At 39.5% G+C, this 26,325-nt stretch overlaps 1 protein-coding gene and 1 pseudogene across 2 annotated transcripts in view; one reads left to right on the forward strand and one right to left on the reverse strand.

Moving 5' to 3' along the window:
* The window catches only part of CRCP (CGRP receptor component), a 53,302-nt gene extending 27,364 nt beyond the window's left edge, over positions 1-25,938 (reverse strand). Inside the window, exons 1-4 of one of the 2 annotated variants that reach the window (XM_034988739.1) lie at positions 25,825-25,938; positions 15,832-15,868; positions 11,183-11,281; positions 6,461-6,555 (exon numbers count right to left, since the gene is read on the reverse strand). In XM_034988739.1, the coding sequence (XP_034844630.1) occupies positions 6,461-6,555; positions 11,183-11,281; positions 15,832-15,868; positions 25,825-25,832 (239 nt within the window). In that variant the 5' untranslated portion in view covers positions 25,833-25,938. The remainder of the gene's footprint in view (positions 1-6,460; positions 6,556-11,182; positions 11,282-15,831; positions 15,869-25,824) is intronic. The other variant, XM_034988740.1, reaches the window with a different exon arrangement.
* Positions 16,998-17,990, forward strand: LOC117999531 (annotated as a pseudogene).
* Positions 25,939-26,325: the final 387 nt, after the last annotated feature.

Below are 26,325 nucleotides of genomic sequence, written 5' to 3' on the forward strand. Positions count from 1 at the left end.
ACCCTCCCCTTGCGGGCATGCTCTCTCTGTCCCTCTCTCTCTCTCAAATAAATAAATCTTAAAAAAAACAAAAACAAACCCACAATGAGATACCCCTTCAAACCAATATAACAGCAAAATAAAAATTACTAAAAATACCAAGTACAGGTGAGGATATGGAGTAAGTGGAACTCTCTTACATTGCCAGAGAGAAAGCAAAATGCGGCAGTCACTTTAGAAAAGAGTTCGGCAATTTCTTACAGAGTTAAACTTATTCTCACACAAAACTTTATGAGGTGCTTACAGTAGCTTTATGCATAACCGCCAAAGCTGGAAACATCTCAATGTCTTTCAACTGATAAGTAAATAAACAAACTGTGGTACATCCATATAGTGGAACACTACTCCGCAATAAAAAGGAATAATAAACAACAATGTGGATAAATCACAAATGCAGTATGTAAGTGGAAAGAAGACATACTCAAAAGGCTATATACTGTATGATTCCATTTATATGATTTTCTGGAAAGGGCAAAACTATAGGAAGAGAAAACAGATCAGTTGCCAGGCACTGGGCACAGGGGAAGGGATTAATTACAAAAGATAGAATGAGGTTATTTCTGGGGGTAACGGAACTGTTCTACAATACACATGAACTGCTTGTATATTAATGACATAATAAATCTTTTTTTTTTAAGATTTTTATTTATTTATTTGACAGAGAGAGAGGGAGGGAACACAAGCAGGGGGAGTGGGAGAGGAAGAAGCAGGCTCCCCGCCAAGCAGGGAGCCCAATGCGGGGCTTGATCCCAGGACTCTGGGATCATGACCTGAGCCGAAGGCAGACACTCAACGACTGGCCACCCAGGTGCCCCCATGATAAATCATTTTAAAAGAAGTATTTATATGAGTCCAACGTTGACTCTAAGACTTCTGGGAGTGAAAAATTCTCTTGCCTGGATATTGGAAAAGAATAGCTCTGTTCTTTTCCCCAGAAGAAAAAGTTCCTTGTCAATGCCCAAGTAAGGAGAACCAAAGGGCCCACTGGGTCCACTATCTTGATACACACACTAACCAACTTTCTCAGAAAAACAACATGAAACTTTGGGTAAGCTGGAATAATTCACTACTGGGTTACCCCTTACTCTGTGCTTGATTTGGGGCAGGTGTGTAACTTCTCTGAGCCTCAGTTCACTCATCTGTACAACACTGCGTTGGCTATCAGGATTGAGTCAGTGTGTATAAAACAGCCAAAATCTCACTTCTCCTAATGCTCTTCTCACCTTCCATTTCCCTCATTTTCTATAGAAACATTTCCATGGAAGTTAGCCTATTCTCAGAGCTATCTTCCAATTTCTGAAGCACTTGATTATGTGCATTTCTTAAAATGATTTTCAGCTATTAAAGAAGACCAGCCATCCCTCACTACTTCAAACACCACAAATATTAACCATAAAGGTTGTACCGAAGGCAGGCAACAAAGCTACACTAGTGAGGATTCAGCTACTGGTGCTTCAAGTCTGTTTTATCAGTATTAAAGGTTTAATGGTCAAAAAGCATTTAGACTAAACTAACTATTTCAACTGACTACACCCCTACCCTACTAAAAGTGTTTGGAGAAAAACTGAGAACTCAAAGAGGTAACAGACTGATTTACTTGGGTCAGTCAGGATGGAATGATGTCATCATAACAGGTAGAATAATAGTGCTTTATCATTCAGGAATCAAAAGCAAAGACAGCCAAAAGGGAAAAAGTTAAACTAGAAACCTGAAGTAATGAACTCAAATATCCCCATTTGCAGTAGACTCTACATTAGGCCGCTGTGAGAAATAAAATTAAATGAGAATGTTAAATGCACAGAACACTAAATGGACTCAATAAATGGAAGTTACTATCATTGCGAGGTGGAGGTATGAAACTTTCCCAGGTCAATCTGATATAATTTATACTGGTTTCTGATAAGGAAGATCTTCTATGATCCACCCTAACATTAAAGTGAATCCTCCTTAAAGCTTCTAATATACCAAAGAATAAGAATGACTTTGGGCAACACATAAATAATCTTCCTTCAGAAATACATATGTATAGTCCTAGATACACACAACTTACTAAGACTGGATGAGGAGGAAACAGAAAATCTGAGTAGACCTGTAAGTAATAAGGAGATTTAGTCAGTAATCTAAAATCTGAAAAAAAAAAAAAAAAGTCCAGGACCAGATGTTTCACAGGCAAATTCTAGCAAACATTCAACCAAGAATTAACACCAAATTTTCTCAAACTCTTCCAAAATATTAAAGCAGAGGGAACACTTTCTACTCATTTTATGAGGCCAAGACTGCCCTGATACCAAAGCCCGACAAAGACACTACAAGAAAACTACAGACCACTAGCTCTTATATTGTTGCAAAATCTACAGCAAAATATTAACCTAACTAGCCTATTAAGGGATTACACACAATGACCAATTCGAACTAATTCAAGGAATGCAAGAACTGTTCAACACGTGAAAATCAATGTAATATAACACATTAACAAATGAAGGGAAAAGCCCCACCTAATCATCTCAGTTGTTGTAGAAAAAGCATGTGATAAAATTCATACCCTTTCATGATAAAAATATTCAAAAAACTTGGAATATAAGGAACCTACCTCAACATAACAAAGGCCATATATGAAAAACCCACAGCCAACACCTACGCAGTGGTGAAAGACTAAAACATGACAAGGATGCCTTCTTTCACCACTTCTATTCAACACAGCTACCAGAAGTCCTAGCCAGAGGAATTAAATAAGAAAAAGAAATAAAAGCATGCATATTGGAAAAGAAGAAGTAAAATTATCTCTGTTCACAGACAACATTATGTTGTAGGTAGAAAAACCTAAAGATTCCACAATGTTAGAACTGATACACAATTTTAGCAAAGTTACAGGATATAAAATCAACACACGAAAATCAGTTGTTTCTATACACTAACAATGAACAATCTGGAAAAGAAATTAAGAAAACAATTCCATTTACAATAGCACTGAAAAAAATTAAATACTTAGGAATAAACTTAACCAAGGAAGTGAAAGACTTGTACACCGAAGACTATAAAATACTGCTGAAAGAAATTAAAGAAAACACAAACGGAAAGACATCCCATGTTTGGGGACTGCAAAACTTAACATTGTTAAGATGTCCATACTTATCCACAGCAAACTACAGATTGAACATAATCCCTATCAAAATCCCAATAGCATTTTTTGCAGAAATATAAAACCATATAGAATTACCAAGGGACCTTAAATAACCCAAACAATCTTAAAAAGGAATCCAGTTGGAGGTGTCACATTTCTTGATTTCAAAACTTACTACAAAACTACAGCAATCAAAACAGTGTAATATTAGCATAAAGATAGACATGCAGCCCAATGGATCAGAAATAAACTCTCGCATATATGGTCAAATGATTTTTGACAAGGGTGTCAACATTATTCAATGGGTAAGGACAATCTTTTCAACAAATTGTGGTGGGAAAACTGAGTATCTACATGTAAAAGAATGAAGGTGAATCCTTATTTTACACCACACAAAAAAATTAATTCAAAATGGATCTAACATCTAAACGTAAGACATAAAAGTATAAAACTCTCGAAAAAAACCTATAGTAGAAAAGCTTTATGACATTGGATTTGACAATAATTTCTTAGATAGACACAAATGCACAGATAACAAAAGAGAAATACACAGTTGGACTTCAAAATTTCAGACAAACTTTTGCAAAGATGATTGACATCACCAAACAAAGGCAAAACAAAACCACAATGATACTGCTTCACACCCATTAAGATGGCTATTACCAAAAAAACAAAAAACAAGTGTTGACAAGAATGTGGAGACACTGGAACCCTCATGCACTGCTTGTGGATAAGTAATGGTGTAGTCACTATGGAAAACAGTATGGCAGTTCCACAAAAAGTTAAAAATAGCAATTTGCCTTCTGGGTACATACTCAAAAGAAGTGAACACTGAGTCTTCAAAGAGATATTTGTCCACTCATGTTCACAGCAACATCATTATGCACACAGCCAAAAGGTGAAAACAACTCAGCTATATATCAGTAGATAAATGGATATATAAAATACCATGCAGTGTTCAAAAGGAAGGAAAATTTGACACATGCTACAATAGGGACGAACCTTGCAGACATTATGGTAAATGATATTAGCCAGTAATAAAAGGACAAATACTGTATGATCCCCTCAAAAAGGCATTCAGAGTTCATGAGAGAAAGCAGATTGGTGGTTACCAGGCCAGAAGGCAGGGAATGTGGAGAGTCATTATTTAACCAGTGCAAAGTTTCAATACTGCAAGATGAAAAATGTTCTGTGGGTAGACGGCAGTGATGGTTGTACAACAATGTGAATGTACCTCATGAACTGCACACTTCAAAATGATTTAAATGAGGGGGCGCCTGGGTGGCTCAGTCGTTAAGCGTCTGCCTTCGGTTCAGGTCATGATCCCAGGGTCCTGGGATCGAGCCCCGCATCGGGCTCCCTGCTCCGCGGAAAGCCTGCTTCTCCCTCCCCCTGCTTGTGTTCCCCTTTCTCGCTGTCTCTCTCTCTGTCAAATAAATAAATAAAATCTTCTAAAAAAATTTTAAAAATGATTTAAATAGTAAAACAAAAAATAACAATATTAAAAAAGACATACTATATGCTTCCACTTAGTATCTAGAGTAATCAAATTCATACAAACAAAATAGAATGGTCGCTGTCAGGGGTTGGGGTGAAGGGGAAATGGGAGTTAATTGGTATAGAGGAGTTTCAGTTTTGGAAGACTAAAAACTTCTGGATATTAGTTGCACAACATGTGAATATATTTAACACTAATGAATTGTGCACTTAAAAGTGGTTAAGATGATAAATTTTACCAAAAGTAAAACACACATACACACACACACATACTCGAAAGATGTTTGCTTTCAGAGTTCATTTGGATAAGAGAGGCAAGAGAAGTACACTTAGTTTATTGATAGTGTATCAGCTGTGTGTCTGAAATAATACCAATGTTTCCTTCAAAAGAAAATTATTAATTATCCTGAATAAATGACAGAAGCTTTTGGGATTTATCAGCTCTGTATTAACCCCAAAAGACAAGAGCTAGTGTTCTTCTCATGTAAACTCTTAACCTAATTCTTTAAAAAATATATATATATATTTTATTTGACAGAGAGAGAGAGAGAGCACAAGTAGTGGGAGCGACAGAGGGAGAGGGAGAAGCAGGCTTGCCACTGAGCAGGGAGCCCAATGTGGGGCTCGATTTCAGGACCTTTGGATCATGACCTGAGCCAAAGGTAGACGCTTAACCAACTGAGCAACCCAGGCACCACTCTTAATCTAATTCTCAATGATGTTTTTAATTCCTATAAGCTTAACTTATTCAAGAAAGTCACCAGGACAAGTAATCAAGCTCTAAAAGAGAAGACAGAATATTAACAAGCCATTTTTGTCCCAAGTAAACACAAATTTCAAATGACTTAATTGGTCAACTTTATAAAGATCACTTTAATTTGTGACCCCCATTTTCAACAAATCTGGCCTGAGTGCTGTAAAGGGGTTATGGGGCAGGTCATAGAACTGGGACTCAGAAAAAAAAAAAAAAAAAAAAATCCAAAAAGACTTTATGATTTAAAAAATCCCAATAAATTCTGTTTCTGGCTCTAGAAGGATCCTTATGTCTAAGTCTCAGTTGTCTTATCCACAATACCATAATCCTACTTTAAAAGGCACTATGTGTTAATTATAATTCAAAACCCAATGAAATAGAAATATACCATTGCTGAGGATGGTTTATCATTTTCATTATGTGTGACACACTTTTCCTACTTAAAATAATTTCTACTACAGTGATTTGTAAGGGCACATGCACCCCAATGTTTACAGCAGCAATGTCCACAATAGCCAAAATCTGGAAAGAGCCTAGATGTCCATCGACAGATGAATGGATAAAGGTGTGGTACACGTACATGTACACACACACACACACACACACACAGACGAATATTACTCAGCCATCAAAAAGAATGAAATCTTGCCATTTGCAACGACATGGATGGAATTAGAGGGTATTATGCTAAGTGACATAAGTCAGAGAAAGACAAAGCCATATGATTTCACTCCTATGTGGAATTTAGGAAACAAAACAGATGAACATAGGGGAAGGGAAGGAAAAATAAAATAAGATAAAAACAGAGAGGGAGGCAAACCATAAGGGACTCTTAACTGTAGGAAACAAACTAAGGGTTGCTGGAGGGGAGGTGGGTGGGTGGATGGGGTAACTGGATGATGGGCATGAAGGAGGGCACTTGATGTAATGAGCACTGGGTGTTATGTGCAACTGATGAGTCACTAAATTCTATCCCTGAAACTAATAATATACTATATGCTAACTAAATTGAATTTAAATTAAAAATTAAAAAAATTTTTTTTACTTACTTGGTCAACTTGTGGCTTTTCATTGCTGTGAGAAATTCTCTAACAATCTCAGGACTCTGGTGCCTGCATGGTGTTTTTGATATATATTTTAATGTCTACCCAAAAAAAAGAAAGAAAAAGTAAGCATAAGGCAAAAAAACCTGAATGAGAAAAAGGGAAGATAATGGCTATAATTTAGTATTCTAAAATTTTATTTCAAAAATCTTCTATAAAAGGGCACCTGTGTGGCTCAGTCAGTTGGAGCATCTGACTCTTTATTTCGGCTCAGGTCATGATCTCAAGGTCATGGGATCAAGCCCTGCATAGGGCTCCACGCTCAGCATGAAGTCGGCTTGTCCCTCTCCCTCCCCCGTTGCACCCCTCCCCCTATGTACCTGCCTGCTCTCTCTCTCAAATAAATAAATCTTAGGGCGCCTGGGTGGCTCAGTTGGTTAAGCGACTGCCTTCAGCTCAGGTCATGATCCCAGGGTCCTAGGATCGAGTCCCGCATCGGGCTCCCTGCTCTGGGGGGAGCCTGCTTCTCCCTCTCCCACTCCCCCTGCTTGTGTTCCCTCTCTCGCTGTGTCTTTCTCTGTCAAACAAATAAATAAAAAATCTTTAAAAAATCAATCAATCAATCAATCAATCTTAAAAAAAAAAAAAATCTTCTATAAAACAAATGCCTTCAGGAGAGTCAATCTTCATATAATGGGAATTCCTCAAAAAGAAAACCAGTGGCTAGAATAGGAAGAATAATGAATTTCTACAAGAAAGCTTTTCTGATCTTAAAAAAGAAAAAGGAAAAACTCAGGGCGCCTGGGTGGCTCAGTCGTTAAGCGTCTGCCTTTGGCTCAGGTCATGATCCCAGGGTCCTGGGATGGAGCCCCACATTGGGCTCTCTGCTCCGCGGGAAGCCTGCTTCTCCCTCTCCCCTCCCCCTGCTTGTGTCTCTGTCAAATAAATAAATAAAATCTTAAAAAAAAAAAAGAAAAGAAAAAGGAAAAACTCAATCTGACAATTGTGTTATACTTCAGACAATTTTTTTAGTGATACATATATATGTATATATACATACATATATATAATGGACTCAGCCATCAAAAAGATGAAATCTTGCCTTTTGCAATGACATGGATGGAACTAGAGGGGTATTATGCTAAGCGAAATAAATCAATCAGAGAAAGATAATTATCATATGATCTTACTGATATGCAGAATTTAAGAAACAAAACAAAGGATCATAGGGGAAGAGAGGAAAAAATAAAACAAGACGAAACCAGAGAGGGAGACAAACCACAAGAGACTCTTAATCATAGGAAACAAACTGATGGTTGCTGGGGGAGAGGGGGGTGGAGGGATGGGGTAACTGGGTGATGGACATTAAGGAGGGCATGAGATGTAATGAGCACTGTCTATTATATGACTGATGAATCACAGACCTGTACCTCTGAAACCAATATTACATTATATGTTAATTATCTGAATTTAAATTAAAAAAGGAAATAAACACGGATTAAAAGAAGTTTGAAAACTCAAAAAAATAAAATAAAATAGAAAATAAAAACAGGGAACCCAAAGAATAAAATAGTCACCAGTCCATATGGATATAAGTAAATAAAAGCATGAGAAGGAACAAGTGTTTCTTATAGAAGAACTGTGTGTTAAATGTGGAAGGAATGAGGGAAATAAATCACCATTAGGGAATTGAACCATAGTAATAATTACTGCAGGAAAGACATACCAATGAATACTAAAATTAATACTAAAAGCTTTACTAGTGGGATATTTGCATAGCCTCAAAGCATTCTTCTCAAAATATTTATTAATTACTGTGATGGTTTTATTTTTTTTTTTTTTAAGATTTTATTTATTTATTTGACAGAGAGAGAGATAGCAAGAGCAGGAACACAAGCAGGGGGAGCGGGAGAGGGAGAAGCAGGCTCCCCACCGAGCAGGGAGCCCGATGTGGGGCTCGATCCCAGGACCCTGGGATCATGACCTGAGCTGAAGGCAGACGCTTACCGACTGAGCCACCCAGGTACCCACTGTGATGGTTTTAATACACGTCCTCAAATTCTTTGATCTCCTTCCCTTCAAGAGGTGAAGCCTAATCCCATTCCCTTTGAATGGGCTGAATGTGGCGACTCCTTTCTAAATAATACAAAATGGAAATGGAAAACCAGTAACTTTACAGTAGAGAAACCAGGCATATACCATCTTAACCAAGTAATCAAAGTTCACAGCTTCAGTAAGAAGACACTGATATCATGTACCCTGTACCATGCAATGAGAAGGGCACATCTCTTCTGTGGCATTCTTCCCCAAAAGCCGTAACTTCAGTCTGGTCAGGAGAAAACATCAAACAAACCAAAATTGAGTGACATTCTACAAAATACTTGACCATTACTCTTCAGAAGTGTCAAGGTCATGCATGGAAGATGAGGAAAGACTAAGGACCCATTACAGACTGGGGGAGACATGGTAACTAAATACAAAACAGTATCCTTGAACAGAAAAAGAGCATTAATGGAAAAGACGCTTAACAACTGAGCCACCCAGGTGCCCTGAGGGAGAAAGAATCTTAAGCAGGTCCAATGCAGGGCTCGATCTCAACTGAGAAAATTTGATCTTTGTGTAATTTTTCTTAGTTTTGATAACTGTGCCATGGTTATATAAGATGTTAACATCAGGGACAACTAAAGAAGGGCATATGGGAACTCTCAGCACCATCTTCTTTCTGCAAAACTCTTCTTCAAGACTATAATTATCTCAAAATGAAAGGCTTTTATTTTTTTTTTTTAAAAGGCAACCCCACCTAGACATAACTTGAAAGGAACTTCAAACCGGAAAGTAAACAGTAACCTCAAGCATCTAAGTTAAGCATCTCTCCCAAGTGCAAAAATCAGGTTGGTTTCAGACTCCTCCGTAACAACAAACACTAACAGACTAAGTAATACCTATAGAGACTTGCAGAATGAAAGCTGAACCCAAGAACTCCGTGTTCAGATGAGGTGTCATTCACATTAAGAACACTAGAAATACATTCTCAGGCATAAAAAGTCTCAAAACATTTAACACCACAATAAGTTTCCTTAAGGCACTGTGAATTAAAAGCAAGAACTTAACAAATATGTAACAGAGTGGCAGTGAGTTTAAACTGATTCAAGTGTGTAGTAAGAGTACTTGACAGCTTGAAATTTGGCTACAAAACTCATTACCAACATTTTCTTTTTTTAAAGAGATGAATGGTATAACATAAAAGAACATAAGTGAATAAATGAATGATAGATTTTATTTATTTGAGATTTGAGAGAGAGAGAGCACACACAAGCTGGGGACGGGAGGCAGAGGGAGAGGGAGAAAGTTTGTTTTGTTTTTAAGATTTTATTTATTTATTTGACAGAGAGAACACAAGCAGGGGGAGTGGGAGAGGGAGAAGCAGGCTTCCTGCTGAGCAGGGAGCCTGATGTGGGGCTCAATCCCAGGACCCTGAGATCATGACCTGAGCGAAATCAAGAGTGGGGTGCTTAACTGACTGATCTACACAGGCACCCCTGAGTGACAGGACTTTAAACACACAATTAGATGAACAAAACTGGATGGGGAGGAATGGTGACAAAAAGTGCTAAACACCCCTTAATTTCCTTAAAAGGGATTACAGTAACTTAACTCTGGTTTCATTGTGTCTTTGGAGAGATAAAGATAATTAAAACTAGATCCTTTGTAGAGACAAATCAGATTTGAAAGAAAATAACAGAAAAATTAAAATGACAGATACAAAATCAAACATCACATAAAACAAATATGATGGCTTAAACTCTTTTAAGGATAAAGCATAAGGTTGGGAGAAAACATAGTAAAATGTCAACTAGATGTTAAAATTGTAAACTACTTTTGCTTTCTTCTTTATACTTTGTGGTACTTTCTAAGGTTTTTACAATAAAAAACATTACTTTCTGTGTAATAAAGTAACTTTGGGCTTTGCCCAAAGATACAGTTTGGTCTTTGCCCTCAGCTTCTGGGAGGCAATCTCTAGACCCTTGGAATGTTATACTCAATAGGAGTATCTCTGTCTGGAGGCCTTGGTCATACTGAATAGTCTTAAAAATGTGACTTAGGGTAGGGGCTCTGGATCAATGTACCTGGAGGCTGAGATGAACTACACAGGAAATCAATCACTCAATCACACCTATATGATAGAGCCCAAATAAAAATTCGGGACTGAAGTTCAGCTGAGCTCCCCTGGTTGAAAATATTCTGTATGTATTATCACACACCGATTTCAAGAGAGAAACATGTTCTGACTCCACATTAGATGACAACAGAAGCTCTGAGGTGGAATTTCTCCTAATATCTGCCCCATATGCTTTTTCCCTTGGCCAATTTTAATCTGTATCTTTTTTGTGTAATAAACTATAACTACGAATACAATAGCCTTCAGTGAGTTCTGAGTACTTCCAGTGAATTACTGAACCCAAGGGTGGTCTTAGGGATCCTTGACTTGCAAATGGGTGTTAGAATTGAGGGCAGTCTTTTGACTATTCCCTCCAACTTCATCAATGGCTAACCCTCACCACTGGCCAAACTCCTTCCACTTGTATAAACAGAATAAAAACTGGGTTACAGTAAAACTACTCATTAATCAAGTAAGAGGTAGTCATGATTTGGTGGCTAGTCATCTGCAGAATAAACCAACCCCCCTCAATGGTAGTTTGGGCAGCTCCTCCAGAAACATAGGCTTACTTCATATGTGATAGTATTCAAGTTCTGTTGCCCAGAACTGTGTTTGTTCTTTCCACTTTCTTTCCGTTGCTCTTTCAGATCAGTCAGTAACTGGAACACCTAGGAAGTGATAAAATATTTTTATGAACAAATGTGAGAAATGTATCTATTTCAAGGTCAATGATTTTGAAGGATAAGTAGGATAGTACCCCTTTTCTTTCACAAACCCTCCCCCTAACTCTTGTATTAGAGCAAATATGAGTCTGAGAAGCAGCTGACATTTTGAAAATGCTTTTATCTAAATCAAATAATCCAAATTCATTAGTTTACTGAAAATGTATCAAATGTTTCCTTATCAAGATATACCATATCACTGATCTCTCCTCTGACCTCAAAAATATACGGAGTATATCTGAAATTAAATTTTCCTAAAATACAATCATCTCAATAGATGCAAAGAATTTTCCAAAATTCAACACCGATTTATGATAAAAACTCTCAACAAACTGGGTTTAGAGGGAACATACATTAACGTGTAAAGGCCATATATGACAAACCCTCAGCTAACATCATACTTAACAGTGAAAAGCTGAAAGCTTTTCCTATTAGATCAGGCCAAGATAAAGATGCCACTCTTGCCCCTTTTATTCAACACAGTATTGGAAGTCCTTGCCAGAGCAATTAGGCAAGAAAAGAAATACAAGGCAGCCAAATTGGAAAGAAAGTGGTAAAGCTGTCACTATTTGCAGATGACATGATACTACATATAGAAAACCCTAAAGACTCTACCAAAAAACTGAACTAATAAATGAATTCAGTAAAATTACAGGATACAAAGTCAATATATAGAAATTTATTGCGTGTCACATGATAACAGTGAACTATCAGAGAGAGAAATTAAGTAAATAATCCCATTTACAACTGCATCAAAAAGAATAAAACACCTAGGAATAAATTTAACCGAGGAACGAAAGATCTATATCCTGCAGGATAAGACACTGATGAAAGAAACTGCAGAAAACACAAATAAATGGAATGATATTCCATGCTCATGGATTAGAAGAATTAATAATGTCCATTTTACCCAAAGCAATCTACAGATTCAGTGTAATCTCTATCAAAATTCCAATGGCATTCTTCACAAATAGAACAAACAATCCTATAATTTTATGGAACCATAAAAGACCCTGAATAGTCAAAGTAATCTTGAGAAAGAAGAGCAAAGCTGGAGGCATCATGCTTCCTGATTTCAAACTATATTACAAAGCCAAGAAATCAAAATGGTATTGTATTGGCATAAAAACAGACATATCAATCAATGGAACAGAAGAGACAGTCCAGAAATAAACCCATACATATGTGGTTAGTTAATTTTTGACAAAGGAGTCAACAATATACAATGGGGAAAAGAAAGTCTCTTCAATAAACGGTGCTGGGAAAACTGGACCACTATCTTACACCACACACAAAAATGAACTCAAATGAATTAAAGAACTGAATGCAAGATGTGAAACCATAAAGCTCCTAGAAGAAAACACAGGAGGTATGCTCCTTGACATTGGTTTTGGTGATGATTTTTTTTTTTATTTAACACCGAAAGTAAAGGCAACAAAAGCAAAAATTAAAAAGTGGGACATCAAACTAAAAGGCACAGCAAAGGAAACCATCAGCAAAATGAATAGATAACTTACTATATGAGAGAAAATATCTGCAAATCATGTATCTGATAAGGAGTTAATACTCAAAATATATAAAGAACTTACAGAACTAAATACCAAAAAACCAATCTCATTAAAAAATGGGCAGAGGACCTAAACACACACTTTTCAAAAGAAGACATACAGATGGCCAAAAGACACATAAAAAGATGCTCAACATCACTAATCATCAGGGAAATGCAAATCAAAACCACAGTGATGGGGCGCCTGGGTGGCTCAGACAGTTAAGCATCTGCCTCCGGCTCAGGTCATGATCCCGGGGTCCTGGGATCAAGCCCTGCATCAGGCTCCCTGCTCAGCGGGGAGTCTGCTTCTCCCTTTCCCTCTGCTGTTCCCCCTGCTTGTGCTCTCTCTCTGTCAAAAATAAATAAAATCTTTAAAAAAAAAAAAAAACCAACACAATGAGATATCACTTCACACTTGTTAAAATGGCTAACATCTAAAAGACAAGAAATAGTAAGTGTTGGCAAGGATGAGAAGAAAAGGAAACCCTCATGCACTGTTGTTGGGAATGTAAATTTATGCAACTACTATAGAAAACAGTATGGAGGTTCCTCAAAAAGTTAAAAATAAAACTACTATATGATTCAGCAATCCCACTTCTGGGTATTTTATCAAGATAAAATAAAAACACTAACTCAAAAGACATATGCACCACCATGTTCAAAGCAGCATTATTTACAATAGCCAAGATATGGAAACAACCTAGGTGTCCATTAACAGATGAATAAAAAAAATGCTTTATATATACAATGGAATATTATTTGGCCACAAAAAAGAATGAAATCTTGCCATTTGCAACATGGATGGACCTTGGGGTATTACACTAAGTAAAATAAGTCAGATAGAGAAAGACAAATACTGTATGATCTCACTTATAATGTGGAATCTTAAAAAACAAAATAAAAACCAAACTAGGGAGTGCTGCATGACTCAGTCGGTTAAGCGTGTGACTCAGAATTTCAGCTCAGGTCATCTCAGGGTTGTGGGATCAAGCCCTGTACTGGGCTCCACACTCAGCACAGAGTCTGCTTGTCCCTCTCCCTCTGCTCCTCCATCAGCTAGCATGTGCATATGCTCTCTCTCAAATAGATAAATAAATAAATAAATACATAAAATCTTAAAAAAAAAAAAAGCTCACAGACATAGAGAACAGACTCATGGCTGCCAGAGGCAGGAGGTAGAGGGTGGGCAAAATCAGTAAGGGAGTCAAAAGGTAAAAATTTCTAGTTATAAATAAATTATGAAGAAATAATGTACAGCATGGCGACTACCGTAAAACTGTACTGAATATTTGAAAGTTGCTAAGAGAGTAAATCTTAAAAAGGTCTCATCACAAGAAAAAAAATCTTTATATATGGTAATGGATGTTAACTAGACTTATTGTGGTAATTTCACAATGTACAAATATTGAATCATTACACTGTACACCTGAAACTAATGTTATCTGTCAACTGAGCCTCAGTTAAAATTTTTTTTCCTAAAAATAAGTTTTTTCTAAAACAGGATCCTGGGGCGCCTGGGTGGCTCAGCTGGTTAAGCGACTGCCTTCGGCTCAGGTCATGATCCTGGAGTCCCAGGATCGAGTCCCGCGTCGGGCTCCCTGCTCAGCAGGGAGTCTGCTTCTCCCTCTGACCCTCCCCCCTCTCATGTGCTCTCTCTCTCTCTAATAAATAAATAAAATCTTTAAAAAAAAATAAAAAAAACCCAGGATCCTGCTTCACTAATATGAAATCTAGTAAATTTATTTCTGAGAAAGAAAAATTATTAGGCAAGTGATAAACATAAATTTTACAAAAAAAAAGAAGAAGAAGAAGGGAAAAGAAATGCTACAGAACTTTAGAAGTAAACTTTCCCCACAAGGGAAAACCATATACGTGTTAGTGCTGAGGAGGGTGGGTGGAGGATATATCTTTCCTATTTTAGAGATTATGCCAGAGAACTAAAGGAAGTTAAGCATAGGTTCATAAACCATTACTAGATATAACACAATCCCTCCCTTGCCTGTCCTTATTTTTTCAGAAATAGTGTCATGTGACCTAATTAATGCGACATTTCCCCAATGGATAAAACACCCAAACATTTAGCAGAATCCAAACTGACAAGGAAGTTCCTAAAAGCCAATGGCTTGACTAACAACCATTTCCTTCCTGTTATCAGTAGCAACAATTTAAGGAAGGAGTATGGCCAACTATGTTAATTCCACTACTTTCTATTTTCTAGATCACACAATGGAGACTCAAATCTCCTAAGCCTTCAAGAATTTAGATTCTAGAAAATGAAAAATTGACAGTGCATGTATGAATGCTTCTTTATATACCTGGAGTTAACCTATCAGATGGCTTTGCTAATACCAAACAAAACAAAGGCAAACTAGAAGGCAAGCAAAAATAATGTTATTATCTCCCCTCTCACCAACTTCTTTCATTTTTTCCTCCCTTTCTCCAGCAACCCAACCCGCAGGCCCCCAAATTCCAAATCTGCTAGTTCATACTAAATCATTCACAATGGTGCGTCAACTAAGCTGTCACTTTCCAAACGAAAGTGTTAATACTTGAGACTACTATGAGGATCAAAATAATAACATATAAAAGCATTTTATAGTTAAAGAGTAGTAATTAGGAAAAGGCATAAGCATTTTAATGAAAAATGTTGCAGACAGAAACAGTTCCAAAGTAGATCCTTCCATCCCATGAAGGCACATCAAATGAAGATCTAAAATATTTGGGATCTGGGGGAGGTTGCCCACTATAAACTAAAGTCTTCCCAGCTTCCCTGAATTACTATGTATAATTTACTAAGCTTATAATTCCAAGTGCCATCTGTCCTACTTTAAAGTGGAAAATCCAAATGAATTCAGTCATTTTAACTAAAACTAATTCAATAATCTTCAGAAGCAAAGGGCAAACTACCAGAGAGGAAAATTCAATAGTTCACTTCAAAGCTATTTACCTCGTAGTTACTGAGCAGCGCAGAATTGGCATCCTTCCTGCAAAATAAAGTAAATCATCATCAGTCTGGGCTCACATTCCTTTGTGGGAATTAAATATCTATAAAATACTTCCTTTATCAAGATTTAGTAGTTCAGTTCAGGAATTCAGGGACTATAACCTAAAACTGAGAAATGTCCTAAGTCCTACTGGTTAGCTGGCAGTGGACAATTTCACAGCAAACTTCCCTCTTTATAGGCATAGTATATTACACATCCATTACTAAGTAGGTGATTGAAATACTATACTTATCCTTAATCTATGTCGGCAGAGTTAAGAGAAGTCAGTCATCTGGGAGAAGTCACTTACAGGAAGAACATGGGGCAAAACCAGAGGGTTAGGAAGGGGCGTCAATAAACAGGGAGGGGGCTAGAATTAACTGGAGAAACAGTGCTGTCTCATCCCACAGCCATGTCCTTTCCCCAGCACCATGTGCCTCCCACCAGTTATTGACATCTTGGGCAGGCAAGTCACCCTGCTGAATCACCAGAAATGGGATCATTAACATTAACATCACTACTGGGAATTCCAGCAATGTCAAGAATCCTGCTAGATATCCAGAAAGGTGTTCATCTTCTCTATCAAGTCAGCAGGTAAAGTTCATGTGTCAAGCAGTGGTCAAAGCGTGGTACCCCTGCAATCAAGGCACAATGTCATTTTTCACGTATGAGTGAGCACAGCAACGTGACTTGTATTAAAGTATAATCAAGCCATTCTACAATACCACATCAGAAGTACTTATTGTTTTTAATAGTCTAGAGGCAGTATAGTGTGATAATTAAGAGCACATTTTTGAAATCAGACAAATCTAGGTTCATATTCTAGCTCTGCCACTTATAAGGTATGGGAGTTTTGATGAGTTTATTAATCCCCCTAAGCTTCTCATTTAAAACAAAAAATGGGGAGTGGAGCGGGAGGTTCTGTGGGACCCAGTCGGACCACGCTGCCAAAGCATCGCCCATACCCACCACGGCCGCCACATCGGGGAGTCTCCTGCACCACCCAGGGGAGCGAGCTCCAAGCATCTCCTGCTGCGGTGCTCCTCGGGGCCAGGAGCGGGGAAGCTGAGTACGAGAAACCCCCAGGCCCTAGACCCAAGGGCAGCCTCTTCCCGCCACCTGAACCACCATGACCCACTTCAACAAGGGCCCTTCTTAAAGGGCCCTCCGCCAAGGTCAAGAACAAGATTGCTTCCAACTATGATCATCAGGCAGAAGAAGATCTTCAAAATTGGATAGAAGAGGTGACAGGCATGAGCACTGGCACCAACTTTCAGTAGGGCTTCAAAGATGGCATCATCCCCTTCGAGCTCATAAACAAGCTACAGCCAGGCTCAGTGAAGAAGGTTAATGAGTCCTCGTTAAACTGGCCTCAGGTGGAGAATATGGGCAACTTTATTAAAGCTATTCAGGCTTATGGCATGAAGCCACATGACATATTTGAAGCAAATGATCTTTTTGAGAATAGAGACATGACCCAGGTTCAGACTATGCTGGTGGCTCTGGCAGGTCTGGCTAAAACAAAAGGATTCCATACAACCACTGTCACTGTAGTTAAGTATGATGAAAAACCAACAAGACGTTTTGATGAAGGAAAATTAAAAGTTGGCCAAAGTGTAACTGGTTTGCAGATGGGAACCAACAAATGCACCAGCCAGGCAGGTATGACGGCCTATGGGACCAGGCGGTATCTTTATGATCCCAAAATGCAAAGTGACAAACGTTCTGACCAGACCACAATTAGTCTGCAGATGAGCAGCACCAACAAAGGAGCCAGCCAGGTGGGGATGTTAGCACCAGGTACCAGAAGAGATCCCTTGGATCAGAAGCCAACATTACAACCAGTGGACAACTCGACAATTTCTCTACACATGGGAACCCACAAAGTGGCTTCCCAAAAAGGAATGAGTGTGTACGGGCTTGGGCGGCAAGTACATGATCCCAAATACTGTGTTGCTCCCACAGAACCTGTCATTCACAATGGAAGCCAAGGAACAGGAACAAATGGGCTGAAATTAGTGACAGTGATTATCAGGCAGAATACCCAGATGAATATCACGGAGAGTACCAAGATGACCACCCCAGAAATTACCAATATGGTGACCAAGGCATTGATTATTAGATTGACACCGAGGGGCTCAGTATTTAGTCCATTGTTTTTATTCAGTGAGAACCAAGCTAGCCTTGAGTAATTTTTATCTTGTCTTCTTAAAACACTAGAATGCTTACTGTACCTAAAAGAAATATTGCCTTACATACATTCCCTTTTCCTTTTTCTGCCTCTTCCCTAAATAGTTGCCTTTTAGTGCTGTAACAATTCAATCCTACAGCAGAAGCAGTAACTCCCATATGAAGTAAAAAGGCATACTGTGAAAGGGGAGTACTCTTGTACAGCCAATTCTCTTATTAAAGACCTATGCTTTTTTTTTTTTTAGGATTTTGTTTATTTGAGAGAGAGAGAGACAAAGCACAAGCAGAGGGAGCGGCAGGCAGAGGGAGAAGCAGGCTCCTCACTGAGCAAGGAGCCTGACGCCGGACTCGATCCCAGGACCCTGGGATCATGACCTGAGCTGAAGGCAGATACTAAACCGACTGAGCCACCCAGGCGTCCCAAAGACCTTTTTTTTTTTTTGCAATCTACTTAATAAACTGCGATTTTCAAACAATAAGCTTTTTTTTTTTTAGTTTAGTATCTAGCTAAATGTTGTCTTCACTAAATTTAAGAAGCAGCATTTTAGAAATTTACACATCAATGTCTCTACAGTATTGTTTGCTAATTTTTAAATAAAGTCCTGATCAGGGTACGTTTGTGATTATATGTGGGCTCATTCTCTTACCTAAACTGACAAGATCTTTTCAGGGTGGTGTTTCTAAAGGAGCGTGTACAAAATCGACCTGCAGACATTCAGGTCTGGGTGGTGCGTTTGCTCTTCCTGTTCGTGCCAGTGTATCAATGTAGAGTTGCTCTGTTCTCTTCAACTGTATTTATTGCTGCATTTCTCAGTATAAACTTACCCCACTGTGTTTTTTATAAATAAGTATTTTTTTGAACATTAAAAAAAAACGGGGATAAAGTAGTACCTATAAGTGTAGCCTGGATTCTAAACCAGCTCCACTGAACATTAGGGCTCTGTGAATTTAGGGAAGTTACTTAACCTCTCTGTACTTAAATTTCCTCATCCATAAAATGACAATTGGAGTACTAACCACGTAAGATTATTTATAGGATTAAACTGAAAGATGTAAAGTACTGGAACACGTAAGTACTCAATAAAAGCCATCTATTATCACTACCTGGGTTACTACCATAATTTCTGCCTACATCCCAAAGCTGTTATGAGGATGAAATGAGACAACAAATTTTAGAAGTGTAGCATTGTTCTTGGTACTTATTAAGATCTTCTTTAATGAAAGCTATCATTTTTTTAAAGATATCACCTCACTGAATTCTCATGTAAAAACCCTGTGATGTAGGAGCTATTATGATTCCTTCTTTACAGATGATGAAACTGAGGCTCAGAGATTTAAAATTTTGCTTAAGGTCACAAAGAAGCCTAACTGCAGCAGAAGATAACTACGGAACTGTGAAAAAATGAGGCTGGATTAGACAAATGGAAACCAGTACTGTAGAATCCTAAAAATTCAGGAAGCACTCTGGACTTGACATAATGTATAATAAAGACTACTGTTTGTTCCTAAACCGGGGGCGGGGCTATATGATGAAAATGCTGACACAAAATTTCAGAAACATGGGCCAAATAAACGGGAGATTTCTCTGAGCAATCAATAAAGCAAAACAAGCAGGTGATTAACACAAGAACCTGACCTAGGCCTTTGGTCAGCAGCACAGTGATGTCAGCACTCCAATCAAATCAACATGTGAAGCCTACCAAGTGCTACTAGACATTCAACAAAGAGCTGGGATTTCACAAAATTGTTGCTTTGCCCAAATGACCACAATTGCACTCAGGTCACAAAGAATATCTTATTAAAAAGGAATCTAACACAGGAAGGACAATGCATCATTAGTGATATGATACGGTTCATTTAAAACTGAAAAGGACAAATCAAACCACATGGCATCTTTGCCGACTTAATCAGGAAGTCAGTCCACAAGGCTTCTCCTATCTTTGCTTGAAATTGAGTTAAAACTCCCTGTGTGCCCTAAAGTACACTGTAACTAAGAGATCCCTTCCCAGAACAGACTGGATAATACATAATGTTATACATAATGTATTGAAATAATGTTATACATAATGCATTGAAAATAATACAAATGTTATTTTTCCTCAAGGCTAAGGGATCCATCCCAGGTGCCATTGTTACAACTTCCTTTCCAAATCATAGCCTCTCCTTTGTCATGCAGAATATTCTATACCTTAGGAAAATCTGTCCTTGGCTATTCCAAGTTATTGCCCCACTGCCCAAGCCAATATTGTCAATGCAAGAATCCGAAGAACATCATCTGTCTTTACTAGAACCAATATACAAAGGAGAGACACTCTCTTGCATGTGTGTTTTAATGAACCTGTGTTTTGGAACCAGGAGAAAAATGGATGTTTAAACAAGTACCGCATCTTGGAGATTCCGGCTGGCGAAGCTGATTTATTCAATTATTCTTTTATTAGGAATATAAATAACTTTTTTACTCAGTAAATACTAATGGAATAAATACCAATATATGCTAGGCTTTCCTTTATTTAATAAAATGTCAATAGGCATAAGATCTACCTTTTATGAAATGAACTATGTTCATTTCAGTTTCTAAATGAACTGTGCATTATCAAGGAAAGTTTTTTTTTTTTAAGATTTTATTTATTTATTTGACAGAGAGAGATACAGCGAGAGAGGGAACACAAGCAGGGGGAGTGGGAGAGGGAGAAGCAGGCTTCCCGGGGAGCAGGGAGCCCGATGCGGGGCTCGATCCCAGGACCCTGGGATCATGACCTGAGCCGAAGGCAGTTGCCCAACAACTGAGCCACCTAGGCGCCCCTTGAGGAAAGTTTTTTTTGTTTTTTTGTTTTTTTTTTTTAAGATTTTTATTTATTTATTTATTTGAGACAGAGAGAATGAGAGAGACAGAGCGCACACGAGAGCGGGGAGGGTCAGAGGGAGAAGCAGGCTCCCTGCCGAGCAGGCTCCCTGCCGAGCAGGGAGCCCGATGCGGGACTCGATCCCGGGACTCCAGGATCATGACCTGAGCTGAAGGCAGTCGCTTAACCAACTGAGCCACCCAGGCGCCCTTGAGGAAAGTTTTTAAGACAGCTTTTATCCTACTATAACCACCACTAAGTGGAAGGTTGCTGGGAACAGGAAATGGTAAGACTGGACAGACAACTTAATCGAGTGATCTCATTTAACAGCAGTGATGATGATGTGATGTACTGAGAAAGACACATCCCTTACAATAATCCTGTCAAAGAATGTCTAATTTTAATCTAGCCATGAGGATATAACCAGACAAACCCAAGTTGAGGAACATACTTCAAAACAACTGGTTTAGGTTCTTCAAATACCAATGACATTTATAACAATGTCAATGTCACAAAAACAGGCTAGGAAACGGTTTTCAGAGTAAAGGAGATTAAAGAACTATGACAACTAAAAATATGATTACTGACTGGATCCTGAATCGGTGGTTAAAAAAAATCTAGCTGGGGTGCCTGGGTGGCTCAGTCGGTTAAGCGGCTGCCTTCTGCTCAGGTCATGATCCCAGGGTCCTGGGATCCAGCCCCACATCAGGCTCCCTGCTCAGTGAGGGGTCTGCTTCTCCCTCTTCCTCTGCCCTTCCTCCTGTTTTTGCTCTCTATCTCTCAATGAATAAATAAAAATCTTTAAAAAAAATCTTGCTAAAATGACACTGTTTGGACAACTGGAGAAATTTTGTATTTTAATAATATTGGTACATCAATGCTAAATTCCCTGGGTGTGACAATGGTATTGCAGTCAAACAGAATACATTTTTAAGACTGGGTAAAATGACATGATACCTACAACTCTGAAATGATAAGAGTAGAGAGAGAGAGAGAGACAGTGTGTAGAGAGAGAGAGAGAATGTATATGTTTGTAAGAGAGATAAGGCAAACATATCAAAATGTTAACAAAGGGGCGCCTGGGTGGCTCAGTTGGTTAAGCGACTGCCTTCGGCTCAGGTCATGATCCTGGAGTCCCGGGATCGAGTCCCACATCGGGCTCCCTGCTCGGCAGGGAGTCTGCTTCTCCCTCTGCCCCTCCTCCCTCTCATGCTCTCTCTCATTCTCTCTGTCTCAAATAAATAAATAGAATCTTTAAAAAAAAAAAAATGTTAACAAATGGTGACTCTAGATAGAGGATATAAAGATATGGGTTTGGAATTTTTCAAGCTAAAAAGTTGAGAACAATGGAAATGTAAAACTAAAGAATTCCATAAGGCTGAAAAAAGACATTAGTATACCCTAAAATTGAAGACATAAAATGCATTTTCCTCCAGTGTTTTTTTAGGGTGACTATAATCTGTCAATTTTATTTTATTTTTTTAAAGATTTTATTTATTTATTTATTTGACAGAGAGATAGTGAGAGCAGGAACACAAGCAGAGGAAGTGGGAGAGGGAGAAGCAGGCTTCCTGTCAAGCAGGGAGCCCGATGTGGGACTCGATCCCAGGACCCTGGGATCATGACCTGAGCCGAAGGCAGACGCTTAACGACTGAGCCACCCAGGCACCCTAATCTGTCAATTTTATATTTACAAGCTGTTGTTCCTACTGAGCAGGAACTGTCTGCTCTATATATAGCTTGCATTTCAGTAGACTTCTAGAAACTGCCCACCTACACAAAACTTCATGTTTTCCTATAGGACTCAGACTAGTACTGATTTTAATTACAGGTGTTTAAAGCAAATATTCCAAGTGAATTTTAAAGATTGTTTGAATCTATATTTACAGGCAGGCAGTCATTTAATGTCCTTAAGTAACGAATTAATTGGCTGAAGTTGACTTGCTATTTGAAATACAACCTGTAAATTTTGCTTAACTTGCTGAGTCAATTTAATGGATGTAAACAACTACTTTGGAAAACCGAATTCTGAATAAACAGAACAAAATGATCTATTGGCAGATTTTCTTTAGACACATACACATGCAAACAGCACCTTTTAATTGCCACACAGTTAACTTACGCACGCAATGACGAACAAAACTACTCAAATTCTCCTATGTTCAACCTATGTTATTGATTCAAGTCATGTTCTGAAAAACTAAACTCAAGTACAAGAAAACTGGGCAGATTTCAAAGTCAACAAACTTAATCTGTAGCATTCTCCTAGGAGCTAGCAAACAAGTATCCTCTTTCCAGTCCTATTACCGAACTGTTACAGGACGGACCTATTAGCTAACTTCTCCAAATCTCAGTATTTCCAGCTGTAAAATGAAGGAAATTCTTACAATGATTTAAAAAAGATGATACAGAAGATAATCCATTTTCCCTAACTATGTATATTAAGTTCAAGAATAAAAGAGTGAACACAGAGGTGCCTGGGTGGCTAAGTTGGTTAAGTGTCTGACTCGTGGTTTCACCTAAGGTCATGAGCTCAGAGTCCTGGGATCGAGCCCCATGTTGGGCTCCTCTGAGCTCAGCACGAAGTCTGCTGGAGATTCTCTCCTTCTCCCTCTATCACTGCCCCCCCCCCCAGCCGCTTGCACACGCATGTGCGCATGCTCGCTCTCTCTCTCTCAAAGCCATCCCAGAGTAAGTGAGTTTATACAGGGTCATATAGGTCCTAGTAAGGAATGTAGATTTCCTCTTAGTACAACAGAAAGTCAATGAAGGGTTTTATAAAGGGGGTGAGTTGATCCAATTAATATTTTTTTTTAAATTTTGTTTATTTGTCAGAGAGAGAGAGAGGGAACACAGCAGGGGGATCAGCAGGGAGGGAGAAGCAGGCTCCCTGCTGAGCAAGGAGCCAGATGCGGGACTCAATCCCAGGACCCTGGGATCACGACCTAAGCCAAAGGCAGATGCTTAACCAACTGAGCCACCAAGGCATCACAGAACCAATTAATATTTTAAGATCACTCTGGCTGCTGACTGGAAAACAGAATGGAGGGGGACAAGAGTGGAAGCCAAAGGCAACTGCTTAATCTGGACCAGAGATGACAGACTACAGAATTAGCAATGGATATGGTAAAAAGTAACTACACACAAAATATATTGAAGGTGAAGATGACAGGACTGGCTGATGGACTGGATTTAGGGGTGAGGAAGGAGGGCTAGATTTTTGGACTAAACAATTGGATGGATGATGAGAGAAAAGGGCTAGAACTATACTTTTGGGAGTTATCAGCATATAGATGAGTAAAATGACCAAGAGAGAGAGTGTGGAGAGGAAGGGTCCCAGGACTGAGCACTAGGACACCTCAACATTTAGAAGCCAAGCAAGGAAGGACAAACCAGGGAAGGAGACTGAGAAGTAGTCCTTGATGTAGGGGGAAATGCAGACAGCATGTAACAAAGCCAAAAGAGTTTCAAGAGTTTTTTGTTTTGTTTTTTTTTTAAGTACAGTGGATACCCAGAGTTTCTGTATCAACTGCTGCTAAGAGATCAAGAAGGTTGAGGGCAGAAAATCAACCTTTGAATTTAACAAGATGGAGGGCTCAGGTAATCATCACAAAACCCATTTCTGTAGACTGGTGAGGATGAAAGCCCAACAGAATGATTAAGAATGAGGGGATAAACAACACTTCCAGTTTTGTAGTAAGGGGAAGCAAAAATGGAGCAATAAGTGGACATGAATGTGCGGACAAGGGATTTTTTTAAGATGGATAAATTAAAGCGGGATTGCATAATGACAGGAACTGCTCTAGTAAAGAGGGGAAAATTGGTAATAATAGCTTGGGCTAGTGTAATATAACTGAATGTTTTTCAAGATGCAGATTAAGCCCCATTAGTGGACTACAAAATCAATTTAGTGGGTCAGCATTCTTTTTTAACAAAAGAGACAGTATCAGAGTGCATATAGTAAAAGTATTGTTTCATGATGCTTTCATTTCAGTTACATATACATATTGTGTTTTTTAAAAATCTGCGAAATAGGCGCGCCTGGGTGGCTCAGTCGGTTAAGCGTCTGCCTCCGGCTCAGGTCATGATCCCAGGGTCCTGGAATTGAGCCCCGCATCGGGCTCCGTGCTCGGCAGGAAGCCTGCTTCTCCCTCTCCCACTCCCCCTGTTTGTGTTCCCTCTCTCCCTGCGTCGTCTCTGTCAAATAAATAAATAAATAAAATCTTTAAAAAAAAAATAAAAATCTGCGAAACAGTAGTATATAGGACCATTAGATAGGTAAAAGAACACAAAGGAAAATGTATTAAATAACCAACGCCAAAGAGAACACAATATAGTTGTGCCTACAAGTTAATGTCAGCCATGAAAAAACCCACATGCGGAGTAGTTGCAAAAACTTCCATCTGCACTCGGAACAATAAGCAAACATCACACACAAGTACTGTTCCTGTGGTCTCAGTCCTGGCTCAAGCTCTTCCTTCTTCCCAGAAAATGTGACCCTTCCATAGCAACTTCTGAGTGAGGGCAAGGCTCTATCCCCAAGCACTATCCCAGCACTTACCCATCTTTTCTGCAAGTACTTCCAGGGCGGACGCGGGGCTTTACACGCTGGGACACCGGGCCGAGCTCCCCACGGTGACCCAAAACACGCCAGGAAATGAATGAGGGAGGGAGCAGGCACACTGAAAGGCCGCCAGGTCAAGTCGCACTGGGTCTCGCGTCCCAGGCACTGGGTGCGAGTAGGGACGAAGGTTCGGAGGGGCAGAGCGAGGGTCCCCTTCCTCCCAGCGTCCCACCCCAAGGCTTTCCCCCAAGCCCGTACAGGGTGCCGCCCCATGCCCGCGTCCCTCGGCTCCCCTCGGCCCAGCAGTCCCCAGCTGTGGTCGTCTGCGCAAGGCCGGGAACGCGCCCCTGACGACTTACACTTCCATTTCGGTCCCGCGTCGTCGCCTCCGGCCGCCAGCAAACACCAGCGTCACACCACGCCGCCGCGGCTCCCGCAGTCCGCGCCGGGCACCCGTCGCCGGATCTGCGCGCCGCGGGGTACGTCGGGATCGCCGCGCTGCACGCCGGGATCGCCGCGCTGCACGCCGGGATTCTAGCGGACCAGGCGGGCATCTCTGCGCGGTCGAACTGCGCCGTGCTGTTCGCCCTGCTGGACTTAAGACTGTTAAACTTATGCAGGCAGGACTTACTTAGCTCATGTTTTCTTGGTCTGGGTGATATCAGAGTATTAATAAACTAAATTTCCAGAGAGATAATCGGGTTAGTAGCCCTCTGTAGCGTTAAAATCCCAGCCGTCAGAGAATAGTGATGGCGAGGGGCGAGGCGGCTCTGGGCTGCTGGAAATACTGTCTCAGGATTTCGATGTTGGGTGCGCGGTGTCCCGTTTCTGAAAATTCGGTGAGTTGTACACGTATGTAC

Source organism: Mirounga leonina, unplaced genomic scaffold, assembly GCF_011800145.1.
Source record: "Mirounga leonina isolate KUSES-001 unplaced genomic scaffold, KU_Mleo_1.0 Mir_454, whole genome shotgun sequence".
NCBI classification, from domain to species: Eukaryota; Metazoa; Chordata; class Mammalia; order Carnivora; family Phocidae; genus Mirounga; species Mirounga leonina.